The sequence below is a fragment of the Micromys minutus genome (assembly GCF_963924665.1).
Source record: "Micromys minutus genome assembly, chromosome: 12".
NCBI lineage: Eukaryota > Metazoa > Chordata > Mammalia > Rodentia > Muridae > Micromys > Micromys minutus.
In genome coordinates, this window is record NC_137981.1 from 31,013,426 (window position 1) to 31,030,971 (window position 17,546).

At 39.9% G+C, this 17,546-nt stretch overlaps 1 protein-coding gene across 1 annotated transcript in view; it reads right to left on the minus strand.

Annotated features, from left to right (window-relative positions):
* ERC2 (ELKS/RAB6-interacting/CAST family member 2) overlaps positions 1 to 17,546 on the minus strand; it is a gene marked incomplete at its 5' end in the record, with an annotated part of 796,341 nt that overhangs the window by 482,220 nt on the left and 296,575 nt on the right. Inside the window, one exon of the mRNA XM_080926404.1 lies at positions 13,023 to 13,190. Within this exon, the coding sequence (XP_080782530.1) occupies positions 13,023 to 13,190 (168 nt within the window). The remainder of the gene's footprint in view (positions 1 to 13,022; positions 13,191 to 17,546) is intronic.

Genomic DNA, 17,546 nt, shown 5'->3' on the forward strand with positions numbered 1-17,546 from the left:
ATATATACATTGTAGTTTATTTCAATTAACAAAATAACCTGAGTATATTTCTTTTATACATAGTCTTTTATACCATTTCTACTGACTAATTTCCATGCACAACTGTGTCATCACTCATTTGGATAATTCATTACTCTGGAGTATTTTCACTGATCAGAAAAATAAATTTTTTTCTTAAATAAATCACAAGCTTATGGCTAAATCAATGCCTACATCTTAATTTAAAAAAAAAAAAGGAGAAGAAAAATTCCTATGGGGAAGAGTCAGTGATTTAAGTGTCCCTGGTCAAACAATTCCACGCTCAGTTCCCCCAATGTGTAAAATTTTACATGCCATCACAAGGTCCCCCAGACCTTTCAGGAGCCTTATCGCTAAGAAAGTGTAAACATGGAAGAATGGTAAGGACTCTCTGTCCCTCCTTTCCTACCTTGTCTCCTGACTGCCGTGTCTCCAGCTGTTCTAAAGTTCATAAACATTCATAATTTGAAGAGCTGTGGCATATGCCCACCCCTTAGAGGCTCTTACAAGTTAGTGTATCATATGGAACCCCAAGAGTTTAGCTTGATATTTTAGCAATACAGAAAGAACTATCCCCACCTGGTGTCAATAGGTGCTATTCATTCCTACAGCCTCCTGTTTGCTTAGTTTTTCTTCATTCAGAGTCACTCACAAAAAAGCTATAGAATAGAACAGGAAGTAGGGAAGACCTCACCCCTGGGAACAAATGACTTCCCAATTCACTAGGAAGACTCTCTGAGTCAAATATCACATGTGTTCTAAAAAAGAAGTATACCTTGTTCACCTCTGTTAAATATTTAGAATGCATTAAGAAAACTTTCATATGTTCCATGAAGGTGGTTATAAGATGAAATTGCCTAAAGGCTATAATAACTTTTGACCTTCACCAAAATTCAGCAAACTACAGCCCATGGGCCAATTGGGCCATTTGTAAAATAAAGTTTTATTGGAACGCCGCCATTCCTACTTGTTTATTTGCTTTGAATGTAACCAGAACTTTGGATAGATTGTTCAATCAGTCCATTCCATTTCAATTTTCTATTTAACATTTTTAATTACTTATAACATGCCCAAAACTGTGCTGGTTACATGAATAAATGTATGAATAAGACCGGTTGTTTCTTTTACTGAACACCAGATTCCCTAGTGAAATGGACATAAACATGTAATATCACATTCTCGAAATTTTCAACTACTTGATCTGAAATAACATAATATAAACAGTGTGATAACAGTTTACTCTTAAGCAAACATTTTAAAATAATAAAAAATTATAAAATTTCCAAAGATTCCCAACCTGAGAAGTCAAGGCTTTAGAAATGGTTTTGTTGAGAGTGTTCCTTCTGTGGACTATAATCTTCCTTGTCTGCATGCTCTGAATCCCAGTCCTGTTTAATTGCAACTGAATTTTTGATCTGTTACTCTAATGTACACTTAAATCTATTTCCTACAGCCGTGTAACAAAGCACATCCAGTTTAGTAACTTAAAACAACAACCACTTATCAAACATGGTTGTGTAGGTCAGAAATCCCTACACGGACATCTGGAGTTTATGCTCCAGGGTGGAATCAAGGTGTCAGCCAGAATGAATACTTTTCTAGAGGTTCTAGTGGAAAATGCACTTCTAAGCATCCTCTTCCTGCTAGCCAAATTTGGGGTCTGGGAATTATAATTTTCTTCTTTGCTGCTGTACATGACAAACAGCTACCAGGCACAGGGACCCTGCAGCCTTTGCCACATGTCCACTTCAGTCTCAGGGAAACGGGAGAAAATTTAGGATACACTGAAACTCCCTGGTCCTGCCATCTCTCTAACTTCATGAGCCAAGCTCAGAGTGCTGGTGTCATTAGGTCACATATATGCAGACCATCTTTATTTCTTGAAGTCAACTGTACTGTGTAATCTAACCCAACCATCAATACCCAATACATCACAGTCCCACTCATAGGCGACACCAAGGTGATGAGGAATCTTGGGATCCTCAACTTAGGAACCTATTGCAGCATTTTGGTTAAAATTATAAGCTCTTTATGAAGAACTATAACTACATTAACCAAGGACAGGTTACTAGTTACATGTTTGTATTATTGCTTGTTTTTTTTTTAAAAAACCATCAGCCTAAACATGAGACTTAATACAGATATTATTACAAGGTCCCAAACTGACAGATATATTCTATGCCATTAATTCCAAATTAAGTTTCTATGAAAATTGTCTGTTTAAAGTAGTTATATATTTTGGTTTATATAAGCTGTAAAATCTGGTAAGGGAAAGGAAAAGGAAATACTGAAAAAAATACTGAGATATCAGACGGTAGGAAGATGCTGTGGCATTATAGACCAAGGAACATGCAACCCTGACAACAACTGTTTGTAGGGGAAACTTACACAAGTATTATATAAGCTTTGAATTAAGGGCTTCCCTCTCCATATACATTGAAAAGTGCTAATATAGATATGCATTAACTTACTTCACAGTAAAGCAGGATCCATTGCCAAACACAGGATAAGTGAAAAAGACAGACAGAAAAATTTCCTTCCCACATAAATAAGACTGATTCAAATCAAATGGCCTGGGGAGTATGTGGGAAGACAAACAGAATCATCTCCAGACTGAAAAATGTAAAGGCTCAACCACTTCTAATTCCTATCCCAAAACTGCAGGCAACAGCTGGCAACCAAGACAGACAGATGTCAAGATGCCTTTGCCCGATAGGTTAGCATCAGGGTCATGCACTCCTGATTGTTTAATTTAAGTCTGTTGGGGGGAGTTTTACACCTTTTTAAAGAACCTTTTTATAAAGCTACCATGATGAAACTGAATACAGAATATGAGGTCTTAACCTGGAAGCCAGTATTTATTTAAAGGGGAACTTGCATCTCTTGGTTTGGCTCAGCTCTCTCAGTGTGTGAGCATCCGTTCTCAGCATGAGATCTGGCCATGAACTGCATTTTGAAATAACACAGACAATCGCTATTGCCACTTGTAAGTCATAAGGGACTGAGGGAGAACATTTACAGTATGAAAGTCAAAATGCCACTCAATGTTTAACAACGTAATATATTTGATTGAAGACAATAAAGAAATTTGATAGAAGACATAAAAGCTCCTTGCTGTGAAATTGGTATCGTGAATGGAGCAAGAAGTGTGGTCCAGCTATATTAAATTAATTTTCATCCATCAGACACACAGTGCTGCCGCTTCCTGCCAAGCCTTGGAAATGTTACTCTTGGTGCCTGGAATAGACAGCGATTCCAAGTCCCCGAGCACCAGATTTAGTTGTCAGCAGTTCCAGAAACTACTCCATGCTTATCTCATTCCTCCTGAGATGGGAGATGCTCCTCCTGTGGACAGACTCGCCACTATTATAACTACAGTGGCCAGATCAACTTAAATACTAATCATTTTAATAATCGAAAAAAAGAATAATATACACTCTTCATAAGTTTGGGGAATTGCATATAAAAATTATAAAACACAGAATAATAACAAGTGTTCAATCATCGCTGTCCTGGCTTGTATGGCCTGGTTCTGATGCTTTGCTCGGGAATCTGCATATGGAGGCTAGAGGTCCTGTTCCTCAATTGGTTTTTCATCAAACAATAAAGATGCTAGCAGCCAATGGATAGGTAGAAGAGGTGGGACTTCAGGTTCCCACAGGTAGGCTAAAAGATGCAGGAGGAGAAAGAGGGATTCACCAGGTTTTAGGGGGAGAGAGAGCTACCAGCTATGTGAGATCTCGGGTGGAGTGGCCATTGGCCACTTCCCCAACTGGGCTTGGGGTAGCAGGCAGGAAATTAGAAACTCAACTAAACTGAGGGCAGTTTTAGGGTGCTGAGCAAGGAGAAATTAACCAAGCAACTAAATGAGGACATAATTGGTAGTGTTGAGCTGAGAGTAAAGGTAAGGTCACATTAGCCGCGTGAGTCTTAGAAGCAAGCGCGCGAGTGCGTGAGTGCGTGCGTGCGTGCGTGCGTGCGTGCCTGTGTGTGCATGCGTGCGTGCCTGCCTGCGTGCGTGCGTGGGCGTGGGCCTGTGTGTGTGTGTGTGTGTGTGTGTGTGTGTGTGTGTGTGTGCATGTTTCATCCGTGGATCCTAGGGTAGCCCGCCTGGAGCTTAAAACCGGGTAGTAAAAACTGTATGCTACACTGGTTTCATTAATTTCTCTTGCTGTGAGCAGAATTTGGGATAGAAAGGAGTTTAGTTTTACAATTCCAGGTTACTGTTTATCATTGAAGGAATTAAAGGTAGAAACACAAGATGGGGACCTCATCTCCAACCAAGAGTTGAATTTGTAGCCAATGAAATGAGAAAGGAGCCATAGAAAATGGTGGCAGGCGGCATCAGGAGGCAGGCAGAGAGTAGACAGGAAGCAGGCAGGAAGCAAGCAGGCAGGCCGAGTGACAGGCTTATACTGAGTTTTTTTTTCTTTCATAAACTACATAAGAATAGTGCCACCCACAGTGGACTGGACCCTCCTACATCAGTCAACAATTAAGACAATGCTCCACTTTCAGCCATGGAACCCATCTCCTAAGAACTCACCAAAATGCCCGACACAGAGGGAAGGAAGGAGATACCACAATATGTCCTCCAAGCTTTTTAGGAAAACATGGAGGTGATCCATTGGCCCCATTCATGTGAGTCCACAAGAAGGGTGGTATTGTAGACATCAAGGGAATGGGGACTATTCATAAATGCCCCATAAGTGTTACCACAGAAAAACAGGAAGAGTCTATAGTATCACCTGCTATGCAACGGGCCTTAGTGCAAACAAGTAAGTTAGGGGCAGGATTGCTGCCAAAGGATTCAGTGTGTGGACTGAGCACACAAAGCACTCTAAGAGCAGAGACATCTCCTTGAAGTGGGTGAAGGAGAAAGATCAGAAGAAAAGGGAAACCAAAGAGCATCTGGGTTCAGCTAAAGCACCAGCCTGCTCCATCCAGAGAATCACACATTGTAAGGTCTAGCAGGAGCCTGAGCTGCTAGAGCTCTTTCCCTCTGGGGTCCTGGCTTAACATACAAAAAGAAATAAAGGACAGAGAATGTAAAGAGGTTTTAAAAACAGAGACAATACGCACAGCCCACTCTAATGTGCAACCTCCACTGAGACTTTTTTTCTAAGGGATAAAGAGATTGCCTTAGGTTGACATTTAAATTAACTTAACCAGCATCATTGTCGATACTCACACGCACACATACACATCAACAACACAATCATCACTGTAAACCACCTCGAAAGTCCTATAGCAGATGCATGGGAAAATACTACACAATGGCTGAGGTATTCACAGTGCAGAGGTATTGAGCTAACCTGAGTATAATGCATTTAAGAAAACGCTGTCTCCAGGTAGGGAGATAGATTGTCATGAGGAGTAGGTAGGCCACATATAAAGGAAAAGACTCCTGTGAACAGCTTTCTCTGTATAAGTATCAATGTGGGTGTGATCTGCCTAACATAGACTGATTAGCATCACTGGATTGGGCTCTACAGCACAGATGTGTCTAGCTATCTCTCAGCTGTGGCAAACAAAAATGCAAATGCTCACCAGAAAGCAGGAAAGGGAGTTAAGAATATACTGCCTTAAACCTAAGACCACTACTGTGGTTGCAGATCCAGCTCCTGGTCCATCAGCTGTTTGCCTGCCTTCAGATGTAGAGCAAACTTGCATGCACAAGGTCCTACTTTAGATGCACATGTCACTGCAGCGAACAGAGCCATGGCTGGGGGTGGGAAGTGTGGGAAGAGCCACAGTCATCTCCTCCTCCGAGCATTCTTATTCATGGATGGTTCCCTCCTGCAGCCTACACAGAACGTACCATACCCGGAACAGTGAGTGGGTTTGACATTTCACTGGGGGGCAGATGACTCTTCTCACGGAGGACACCATTCTGAAGACAGAAGTAGATGTCAGGGAAATGTCTCCTTTCCCAAGTTCTCATTCATCAAGAGCCCAGTATATTTTGATTGAAGGCGGGTCAACATGTGGTAAGAATTTTGCAAAGAGATGAAGTTATCTTCTTTATGAGCTCAAAAAAATCTCTTCCAGACTCCAGTATCAGCCAAAAAAAAAAAAAAATCTAAAGGACGTGACATAAAAATGAGCTCAAAACTCAAGGGTGAAGTTGGAGCCGTTTGGAGGAAAGGACTTGGATACATCCTGTCCAGGAGGCACAGGTGAACAAAATTCGAGGCAGTCATAAAAGTCTGAATCCCTACTGAGCTGGCAATGTGAGGGCAGAGGAGGGTGTAGGGCTCCTGGCACTGGAGGTGACACCTGACTGCCCATCTATGTATGCATATGAGCCCCAGCGACGCTTGCCTCCTCCCTTTGGCCTCCTAGTGCTGACACAGTTCTTAATTATAAATAATCTTGTCCTAAAACCAATGCTTGTGGTTTGAGATATTTTTCCTGTGGAGTTTTATGACTTAACGTGGTCAGAGGTAGTTCTGCTATACAGACTACCAAGCAGTGGGTTTTCAATAGCTCACCACATGCAGTTCCATAAAGGGTTGTTAGGCATGAATACTTCCCTACCAGGATATCAGCTTCCCGAGAACAAGGGGATCTCTTTCCCTCTCTTCCTCCCTTCTCCCCCTCACTCCCCTCCCCAGTTTGTATGTGTGTGATGGACCTTCAGAACTGGAGAAGTTACTGATACATGGGGAGTGTGGTGGTATTAATAGGAATAGTCCCCACAGACCTGAGTGGTTGAATACTTGGCCCATTATGAGCAGCTCTATTAGGAGGTATGGTCTTGGCCAGTGTGTCTCAGTCTTCCTTCTCCTGTCTCTAGATCAAGATGTAGATCTCTCAGCTTCTTCTCTGGCACCATGTCTGCCTGCATGCCACCAAGTTTCCTGCCATAATGATAATGAACTAAACCTCCAAACCGTAAGCCAGCCCCAATGAAATATTTTCCATTATAAGAGTTGTTGTGGCCATAGTATCTCTTCACAGCAGTAAAACCCCTAAAACAGACATTTCAGTGAAAGAGTACACCTTTACCCCTGAGTTTATTGTCTGTCAGTAATTTCAACCCCAGTAATCCCAAACATTGAAAATAAAGGTGCTGAGGTCAGCAGGTTCATATACACCACGCACAGGAGCCAAGCCCACTCGCCCCCCTTCCATTTTCTACGTCAGAAGACAATCTATGTATCTGCTGCTTGTTCTTCCCCTGCTACAGAAAGTATCCCTGCCTAGTACATCTGCAGTGCTCATATAACTGAGGTCTGGAGTGAAAATGGATATTGAAAATTGATAGCAAACACTTGGGTAGCAAGTTCACGCTCTAAGCATCCATGGGTATTATAGATGCTCCAAATGTACAACATCATCAATGTCTTATAGCATCTTCTACAAAAACTAAATAGTCAAGTAACACTTCATCCACTAAATGCTATATCCAGGTGTGAGAGCCAAAGGCTGTGGTTTTAAAACAAAACTAGTATTTCCTACCTTTGGTAGAACATCAAGTGGATAGCCCAGTGAACACTTGCTCACAAGCACAGTTTTGCTGCCTAGTAAAATATTCTGTACCTTGGCAAACTATGACATCAGTGTCAAAAGTCCATCTTGAGTATTCTGTCTTTCTGTAAAAGGTTGCTCAGAGGCCACCCCCACTTGAGCTTCTCTCCTTATTCAGCTCCAGTTAGAAGAATATAGCTAGTTCTTCTAGCACCAAAACATAGCACAGGTTGCCAATGGCATAGGATTGCAGTTTTGATGTTGACACGAGTTTATTTTTACTCCATACCAACACACCCTAATCCAAAGCTTATGCTGCTCAACCCAGGCCTGCTCTGAAGTAGATGTTTACGTTGACTGTAGACAAAACTCTTAAGTCTCCAGACCCAAAGACAATGCATCATTGGCTTCTATATTATTCCCACATTTGAAAAGCAATTCTTGGAGAATTAGATACATTGTCCTTTGCTCATAATCATTTCTCACCCCCAACTTCTTTCAGATTCAATTCCCAATCCATATCCACTCAATACTGTGTTCTTATTTTAACCCACAAAGTCCAATTAGTCCTGCTTATACACATCTAGTAGATGTGGCCATCTCCTAGAGGGTGTGTGGACCACCAGGTACCACACCCATAAAGGAAAGTGACCCTCCCTCTCCAAGGAGCTGTCAATATCAATAGCTCCTAAGCTCAGGGTAAAACTTTGCATGCACCTCTGGACTCTATACAGGGGCTTTGCCTAGCTTAAGCTTACCCAGGTCTAAATCAGGTTCTGAATTGTATCTATCACTTCTTTGTAGATAATTTCTTGGTCACTATTAAGTTATAATAGATCATGCCCCTTCAATATACTTCAGGGCTCTCATTGCCGCTCCAAATATACCGGGAAACACAGTTGAAAAGAAACATGGGCTAGCGGTGTATTTTTGTGGACACAGTGCTTGCCATACAAATATGAGAAGGAGAAATTGGATCTCCAGAATCCATATAAAAACCATGCTTGTTGGGCAGAGAACCCAGGCAAAGTCCAGAACACTGTGGCAGCTCAACTGAAAACCCAGAGCATGGGAGTTCAAGACATGGAATCCCTGGAGCATATAAGCTAGCCAGTGGTTGCATGGTGAGCTACAGTAAGATTTCCTGCTACAGTGTTTAAAATGGAGATCTATCAAGAAAGAAGCTTGATGCTAGCCTTACACTTCCACATACATGTGCACATATAAGCACACATGTATCTACACCTTTCCATACATGTGACTATATATTTTCACATGCACATGTACTACACATATATTATTACCAAAAATAATAAAAAGAAAAAAATAATGTGAAGCTGATAAACTTCTTCATATTTCCAAACCCAATAAGTTCATGATTTAAATATGTTGCCTAAAGAAGATAATACTACATAAACAGTGCTGTTCTAAAATTTAAAACTCCCAAACCTGTATTCAGACTGTTGCTTCGGGCTATTAGGGGACAGTTTAAAGTTCTACAAAATATGTACATCAGTTTAGAAGGCCACATGTTACTTTGATATTAATTCTCACCCCAATGTCTTACCAACGACTATTACCCTTACTACTCAAGAATGAGAACTTAGAGCCTCCATTCCTGACAAACAATGAGCTGAGAGCTTCCTCCTCCTCACACTCCCGACAACTGGTGCTATCATGGTACAAATGTGGGTCAAAAAAGTGAAGTTTATTCACCCAATTTGCATTATCCAGTTTATTCCATCTTCTCAAGCACAAAAAGTAAAACCTTGTATCTAGGTAACATGACCTTGGACAGACTTATTATAAGCCAAACTGTTCCTTAGTTTTTTGAGGTAAATTCTTGGACATAGACTATTAGGTAACAGTCAAAAGTAACTGAAACAGTGCATGGGACAGAGAACCCAATACTCAGTATTCAGTATGTGCACTCAGCGGATGCCAGTTTTATTTTCAGTCACTGCTAAAAATTTAAATGAAACCCTTCTTGCATGGCTCAGATCTAAAATGTTTCTGAAGGCCATATGCTAAATAAAGGCCTAGGCTCTAGTGGTTGTGTTTAAGAAAGTGGTAGGAGCTTAAGGAGATGGCACCTGGCTAGTCGAAGAAAGTGGTCACCGTGAGCAAGTGAGTAGGAGGAGGGTCTACTAGTTCCCCGGCTCCTCAGCCCTTCCTCTCTCTGCTGCTTAGCTGTCATGAGATGAATAGCTTTGTCTGGCACACTGTCTGGCCACCATAATGTTCAGTTTCACCTCAAGACCCAAGCAGTAGAACCAGCCAAGCTTGGAATGAACCCTGTGAAACCATGGGCCAAAGCCAATCTTGCTTCCCTTTGCTTGATTTTTTGAGGGAGTTTGTCACAGCAGTGGAAAAGAACACAAACCTCTTTTGAATCTTTAGAATACATTCTTGCTCCTGCTGCTGTAATAATCTCTGCCGGTCCCACCTGACCTGATCAGCCCTAACCTCTTCAAGGATGCTTGGATGTCTCTGCCCAAGTCTCTTTTAATCATCTTCATCAATTACCTAGTACTTAGTTTAGGAATCTACTTTAAAAACCCTTGTTCATAAATGAATTAGCAATGCAATTAATTAAATAACCCTTATCCCGAGAGAGCTAGACAAAAGCTTGTTTCAAAAATTGATGTAACTTTAATTTGTTTGTGAAACAAACCATTGCACTACTGAGGTTTCTGGTAAAGCGTAATAGAACAGGATACATCAGAAAGAGGCTTTCCTGTCCTCTGAGAGGAAAGGTAGAGAATTCATTCATGGAGTAACAGAGGCAGAAGACGGTGAGGGGGTCTAGGCACTAGGAATTCATCAATAATCCCGCCACAGACTACAGAAACACGTGTCACCTCTTCTCTTCTTTGTACATCTCAGTCTCCAGTCAAGCTGACAGGCAGAGGTTTCCTGACAATCGGTGATAATGCTAGACCTGAACCTTAACTAAGAAAATGCTCTTCTCAGTATTTTAAACTCTGGAGTAAGTTCATTTGCCCATTTATGAAATGTTTATTGAGCAAATGACCCCACTATGTTCTAAAAATACAACCATGGAAAAAATAGTAAAGCCTTACATTCTTGAATCTGATAATATCAATGGAAAACTTTTATAAGGTGATGTGTGTGTATGTGTGTGTGTGTGTGTATCCAGATGGTGATAAGTTCTATTTAGAAAAATGAAATTGTATTTTTTTTTTTTGTGAGATGGAAGGATTAAGGTCTATGATAAAGAGCCTTTTGAACAGAAGCATGGGCTGTGTGAATGTTTATAGATATTCTGTCTGGTAAAAACACAATGACATTAATATGTGCAACTTTACACTTTGTAATAGTCTCTCTCAGTAGACAGTAAGTAAGTAATCTTAGAAGTATATTTTCTATAACAGATACACCAAAAACATTTTTATAAAGTAATACAGAAATTTTTAAGTGCTCTTAGATATGCTTACCTTGAAAAAAATCTTTAAATTATAATATGTTTGCCATAGTTACAGCTAATTTTGACTGAGGAATTTGCAGTGGACAGATAGCACAGTGGGTCTAGAACCAGTGTCCTATGAAAACTGAAATCCTATAAAATGTCAACACTATGAGAGAGCATGTATATCTCTTCAGAAGAATGCACAGTCCTTAGTGACTAATATAGCATAGAAAAACAAAGAGGATGTGAGGTCAGGAGTCAAATTAACTAGGGATCTGTGATCTTTGTAAGAACATCTACCTCTTAGTATTAGTGAAAGTTGACCACTTGGATGGGGCAGTATCGTGGACTTGTGGCTTGAACAGCTGTGCTGGTCATCCTTCTTGACTTAATGATCTACTATTACTATATTAACATTCCTAATTTGGGAGAAAAGGGTTCCATGTTTTTATTTATACTGAGACCTATAAATTATAGAAGTGGTTGAAATGGGAAAGTTCTGATTAGAGAGTGATTTAAATTTTTTTCCATCTAAATGGTAACTTCTAGTTTCCAAGTTAAGAACAGGGTGTAGGAACCACAAGTGTAGATGCATGTAAGAAAACATCTAGGGTAATGATGATATAGTTCAGGTGAAGATGGTGACAAATGACACCAAAAGGAGAAGCCAGTTATTCCTATGTGTTTGCATCAGCAGCATCACAGGGCCTGCTGGCTACAGTGGCTTCCTGGCACTGAACAGTTTCCATAATAGCTACCAGTAGACAGAAAGTCCTGTGTATTTCTAGCATTTTGGATTTCAGAGGAAGCAGGGTTATGAAACAACCCTTCCTCTTACTTACCTTTTAAAGATAACAATAATAAGGAAAATGCTATGTACCAAAAATTGTATAATATAGACAAATGAGAATTCTCCAGAGTAAAACTATGGTGATGTCACAGAATCGAGGTCCCAATGGGAATGAAACAGACCACTTAAAGAAGGAAGAGGAGGGGGCCCTGATGAAGCTGAGCATCTTACTCGATCCTTGTACATTCTCTCCACTGATTCCAACTAAGTAAAAGTTAGTTTCACATAAGAAGTGACCAAAGCACTCCAAATAGTCCACATGGATTTGGTCATTGCTATGGTCTAGGTATAGTACCCAACATTTTATAATATATATATTAGAAACAAATCATCAGTGTATTAACAAGTGAAGCTTTTAAGAAATGATGGTCAAGAGAGCCATGACCTTCTGTATGGGAATAAGGACCTTATAAAAGGGCAAAATGGAACTAGTTCAGCCTTTATGCCTTCTGTCATCATATGTGAATTAAGCACATAGCCCTGCAGGAGCTTGTAATGAGAAGGCGCCATTTTGAAAGCAAAAAGACCTTTATGAAACACTAAGCCAGATACACTTTGATCCAAGGCTCTTAGTCTCCAGAACTGTGAGAAACCAAATGTCATTCTTTATAAATTCCTCAGTTTTAGATGTTTTTCTATAGCAGTAGAAATGGATAAATGCAACAAGATGTGACCAAGCAAAGTCGATATAACTACAGAGTATACCTAAAATATGTCATTAAGACACACCCCCTAAAAATATTTGTCAACTTTCATAATGAAAAAAATTAAATTACCACTCTGTGATTTTTTAATTTTTCATCGACTTATCTTTCCTGAGTTCCTTAGCCTGAACTCAGGGTCCAGCACATGAACTTTTACAACTGAGCTACAATCCCAGCTCTTAGCCTCACAGGCTTTTAAGTTTTAGATTTGTGTATAAATTGGTATAATTACTCGGTGATTAAAATTGCAAATTTTTAAAAAAGTTTCCATTTGGTTGTTGGGTAATCAAATTGAAAATACAGAGGTAGGGAGAGGGATAACATTTAAAATGAAAATACAGAGAATATCCAATAAAATACAAAAAAATACACCGGTCATGCTAAAAATGATACAACTATTAGTAATTGAAATATCAGTAAGAAAAAATAATCCTAATTTAAGTTTTCCAAAAAATACTTTATCTTCCACAGCCCTAAATCTCTCTGCAATATCGGACATATATGTGTTAATAAGTCTCTGCATGAAGGGCTTGTATCAGCTACTCACTTTTTTCTGAAGAACATTGATCTTTCTTTCCTTTACTTCTAACATATCTTTCATGTCTCGGATCTCTCCAGCTAGGGTCCCCTTCTCCTCGGTGAGGTCTTGGAGCTGTTTCGTTTTCTTATTAAGAAAAGATTCTTTCTCTTCCAGACGTAATCTCAGCGCATCTACCTGAAATGAGGACAAAGACAGAAGGTTTTGGTTTTACAAAGAGGTCACCAATAATCAGCACAGTCCTGCGTATGGGGTGGCAGCAGACAGTGCCTGAGAACAGTCAAGGTGGCGGGGGCTGGAGAAGTGGCCCAATGGTTATGAGCGCAGTTGGGTCTTCTTTCAGAGGACCCAAGTTCAATTCTGGTACCCACATGGTGATTAACAGCTATCTCTGAGGTTGTGAACTCTGAGGGATCCAATTACATTTTCTGGCCTCCAGATACACTACATGGTACACAGACATGCACGAAGGAAAAACATCCTTACACATAAATAAGAATATGATCTATTTTAAAATCACTTCAATGCATTGTGACAACCTAAAACAAAGTCCTGTTGTTCAAATAGCTGAACAGGAATAAAAATAAATTATTCTATAGAGTTTTCATGAAATAAGGCATTGCAAAGTAGCAGCATGTTCGCCAGTTTGTTTCCATACTTATGGGAAACCACATGTTTGCTTAGGGTAGTGAACAAGGCACACGGATTCTCCCACATGAGATCCCAGGGAGGAAAACATTGCTCATGCTTTGCAGGATCGTCCAAGAACACGGAGAACACAAAGAGCATCTGGATGAACAAGACAGACACGCAGGGAGGCTGCTGAATTAGAAAAATGCATGAGGCCATGAGGAAGCCGTGCTGCCGAGGACTGAAGCTGCCATTCTCAACATGGATGACGACTTCTTTCCTCACACCTTTTAAAAACACAAAAGCAAAGAACACCAAAGAATCCCCATTTTTACCTGGGCTTAAACATAAAATCAAGACTCACGTTTTTCAAATGTTATTAATTAAAGAAAAAAAAACATAAGCTTTATGTATTTTTATTTATGTATATTTATATGTGGTGTACATTACATGTTCATGTGATTGTGTACACATGTATGTGAGGATGCATGTGCACATATGTGTTTGAGCATGTGGAGTCTACAAGCTGATAAGTGACTCTTTTAACTGTTCTCCACCCTGGTTTATTATTTTTTTCAGACATATTACTTTGCTAAATCTGCAGCTGACCAAGTCAGTTATAGTGACTTGCCAAGAAGCTCCAGGGCTTCTCTTGTCTCTGCCTCCCCAGAAGTGTGATTCCAAATGCATGCTGTCACATCTGGCTTTTCCCTGGGTGCTGGAGTTCCAAATGTGGGTCTTCATGTTGCATGGCAATTATCTTACTGACAGAATCATTTCCCAAGCCCCTAGCCTTATGGGTAATTTACCATTCAGGATACCATCCAAAAGTAAGCTTTATTTCTAGACAAGACAGCTCAGATCAGGTCGTAGGAGAAAATCACCAAAGTCTCAAAAGTACAAATATCGATAATACAAAGAATATGAAAATCACTTTAAATTAATTCTGACTCTTCAGATTCTCCTTTATCAATTTCCACCCACATTCTCATCATCTTTACAAATGCGTACCGTGCCAGTCTCAAAGAACAACCATCAAACACCATATGAAGGCTTATGTCTCTAATCATTATTAGCAACCACCTACAAGTTTCCAAGGAGATTCTGTACTAAACAATGATATCAAATATGTTACTTCCAAAGCATTTGTTTTCTCCATTGAATGTTAAGAAAAGACTAGAACTATTTGCAAAAACGATTGTACTGCCGTGTCAGTAGGCAAAAATGACAGCATCTGAATGTTTCTGCCTGTCTTAGATACTGTTTTTATTGCTGTGAGGCAATACTGTGACCAAGGCAACTCTTATAAAAGAAATATTTAATTGGGGACCACACCTCCCCCAACAAGGACACACAGCCTAATCATTCCAGAGTGTCTACCAGCTGGGAACCAAGCATTCAAATCTATGGGTCTATGAGGAGCATTCTTATTCAAATCACCACACTGTCACTCCACAATTCTTACATTTAAGTCAATTCCCCAATAAAATAATATTAAAGGGGGGATGGAGGAAGCCTTGAGAGAATGTGTAAAGAGCAGAAGACCTAAGTAAATATGGATTATTTGACATGGGCATGACCACGGCATGCCATGTTTCCTGAAGGAGGGACAGCAAATTTGGCTAGTTGGGAGGAAATGGGAGAAGAACCAAAAGATAACAGGCATGCAGGTATATTCCTCTTTTCACTTTTGGTTTGTAAAGTCTTGTATATGATTCCATGGAAAGTACACTTTTGATCTATCTACATATTGATTGAGAGCAGATACATAATGCAGAGAATTATCAAAGCTCACCAAGCCCTATAGTTCCATAATTTATACTTCAGTATATTTAAATTTGGTATTTCAACCAAATTGAAAAATGTGAGTATTTAAACTAAGAATTGACAAGTATCCCATTCTCTTTCACGACGAAGAGACCAAACAATAGCAAAACAAAGTCCAGAAATTAGAATACTTTATAAGTGTCCTGAGGGAACAAAGGATTATGGGACAATGGGTTACTTATATATTACAGAATGCTGTGGTGATGGAGGTCTGATACTGGCTCTCCACAACTGAAAATCAAGCAGCAACAGCAGCAACCACTAGAAGTAAAATGGCTAAAATAGCCTGGTGAGAAAGGGTGATAAGTGACTATCTTGGGGGGAAGAGACACAGATGATTACTGTGTTTCTATCAACTTCGTAGAGAATTTTGTTTCTGTATAGAACAATATAGATTTAAAAGTTAAAAAGTGCAAACTACTAGGATACCATAATAATATAACATAAAAAGACTTGTGATCATGATGAGGATACGGTAAAGAGAAAACTTGGAACATTCCAAGGACAGATGTTGGGGCCAGGTCTTCTACATAGCTGTGAAGATCAAGGCAAGTAAGCTTTCCTCCCCAATCTTCTGCCACAGCTTGTACACAATAATGTATGATACCCTGTGGTAGTAAAGGCAGGAATTGCCTTGGGTAGACTATGTTAAAGGAGGATAATATTAAAGACCAAAATGACTAAAATCTTCTTTTCTTAACCCATTCCAAAAGTGGTGTTCATGAGTGTGTGTGTGTGTGTGTGTGTGTGTGTGTGTGTGTTGGACCATGAGGCAAGCAATTCTGACTGAACCAGAGAGCTGATTCTGTGATCAGAGACTGAGAACTGCAGGTTCTCTAATATAGCAGCCATGTATCCTAGCTATCAAAGCAGGATGCTCAATCTGTGGACCAAAAAGAAATTCCTACCATCAAAACTGACATGTGAGACCAAAGAATGGCAGAGGAGAGCATTTGGATGATGAAGCTGCACAAAATGGATAATCTACATAGTGTTTGTGGCACTTTGTTGCCACTTGTGATTCAGCAGTGAACTTCCCTGAGGCCAGAAGAGATTGAAGGCAAGTCCCTCTATGAGAATATTTTTTCCTGGACTAAAACAGACAGCATGGATGGATGTGATCTACATGCTTCTCAAAAGACCCAAACTCAACCTGGCAGGAAGATGCCAGTGCCAGCTGAGTTCTTCTGCATGGAAGCTTATTTTCCATGACCATAAGGCGTGAACTGAACTTCAAAGGAATCAGGACCATGCCCCTCAATCACCTTCCTTCCATCTTTAAAGCTTTGTACAGTCTCTTAGAATCAAGAAAGAGAGAAAAAAATAACTTTAGGGTCTTTTTTATTTTTTAATAAAAAAACTTTGACCTGAACTGCATCCAATTCTCAACCAACATTAGCTCAGCTTGCAGTAAGCAAGTATGACATCATTTCTAAAGTCAAACTCAAACTTCCAGATGGTGCAAAACCACAAGCAAGTGTGCAGGACTCCTGATGCACGGAAGTATAAAGAGCGAAGAGCGGGCCAGAAAAAGTATACTCCGTGAAAAATTAGAATGTGTAGTCCTAAAATGGGTATCAATGTGTAGAATAAAGTTGCCCTTACTAATATCTGCTGATATCTGCCAACAGTCCATGCTACTTTAAAAAAGAGAAATGAAGAAGGCCTTCCTGTCTAAGTTACAGCCTAACAGCAGGTAGAAAGATAAAAGTTGAACTGTTTGGGAATGTGGAATACCTTTCTTTGTCCCTTCACTCAACACCAAATAATTTTAAGAGCCTTTGACACTCTCTCTTAAACTTTGGCAGTTGACTCAATAATAACACTTGGCAAAGCAAAGAGGGCTATCATTTCCACGAAAAAAAAGAAGAAGAAAAGAAAACGAGAACTGTATGATATAATCAATGCACAAAGAACCATAAGGTTGAACTCCCATATCATTTAACCACATGAGACCGAGTCACCTAGTACTCAAACTACTAACAGCTTTCAATTCAAAGAGAACGTCTCATCTCCTTTTGATCCAGTTGTATGCCAGTGTGTCGGTGTCCATGTGTGTGTCCGTGTATAAAAACA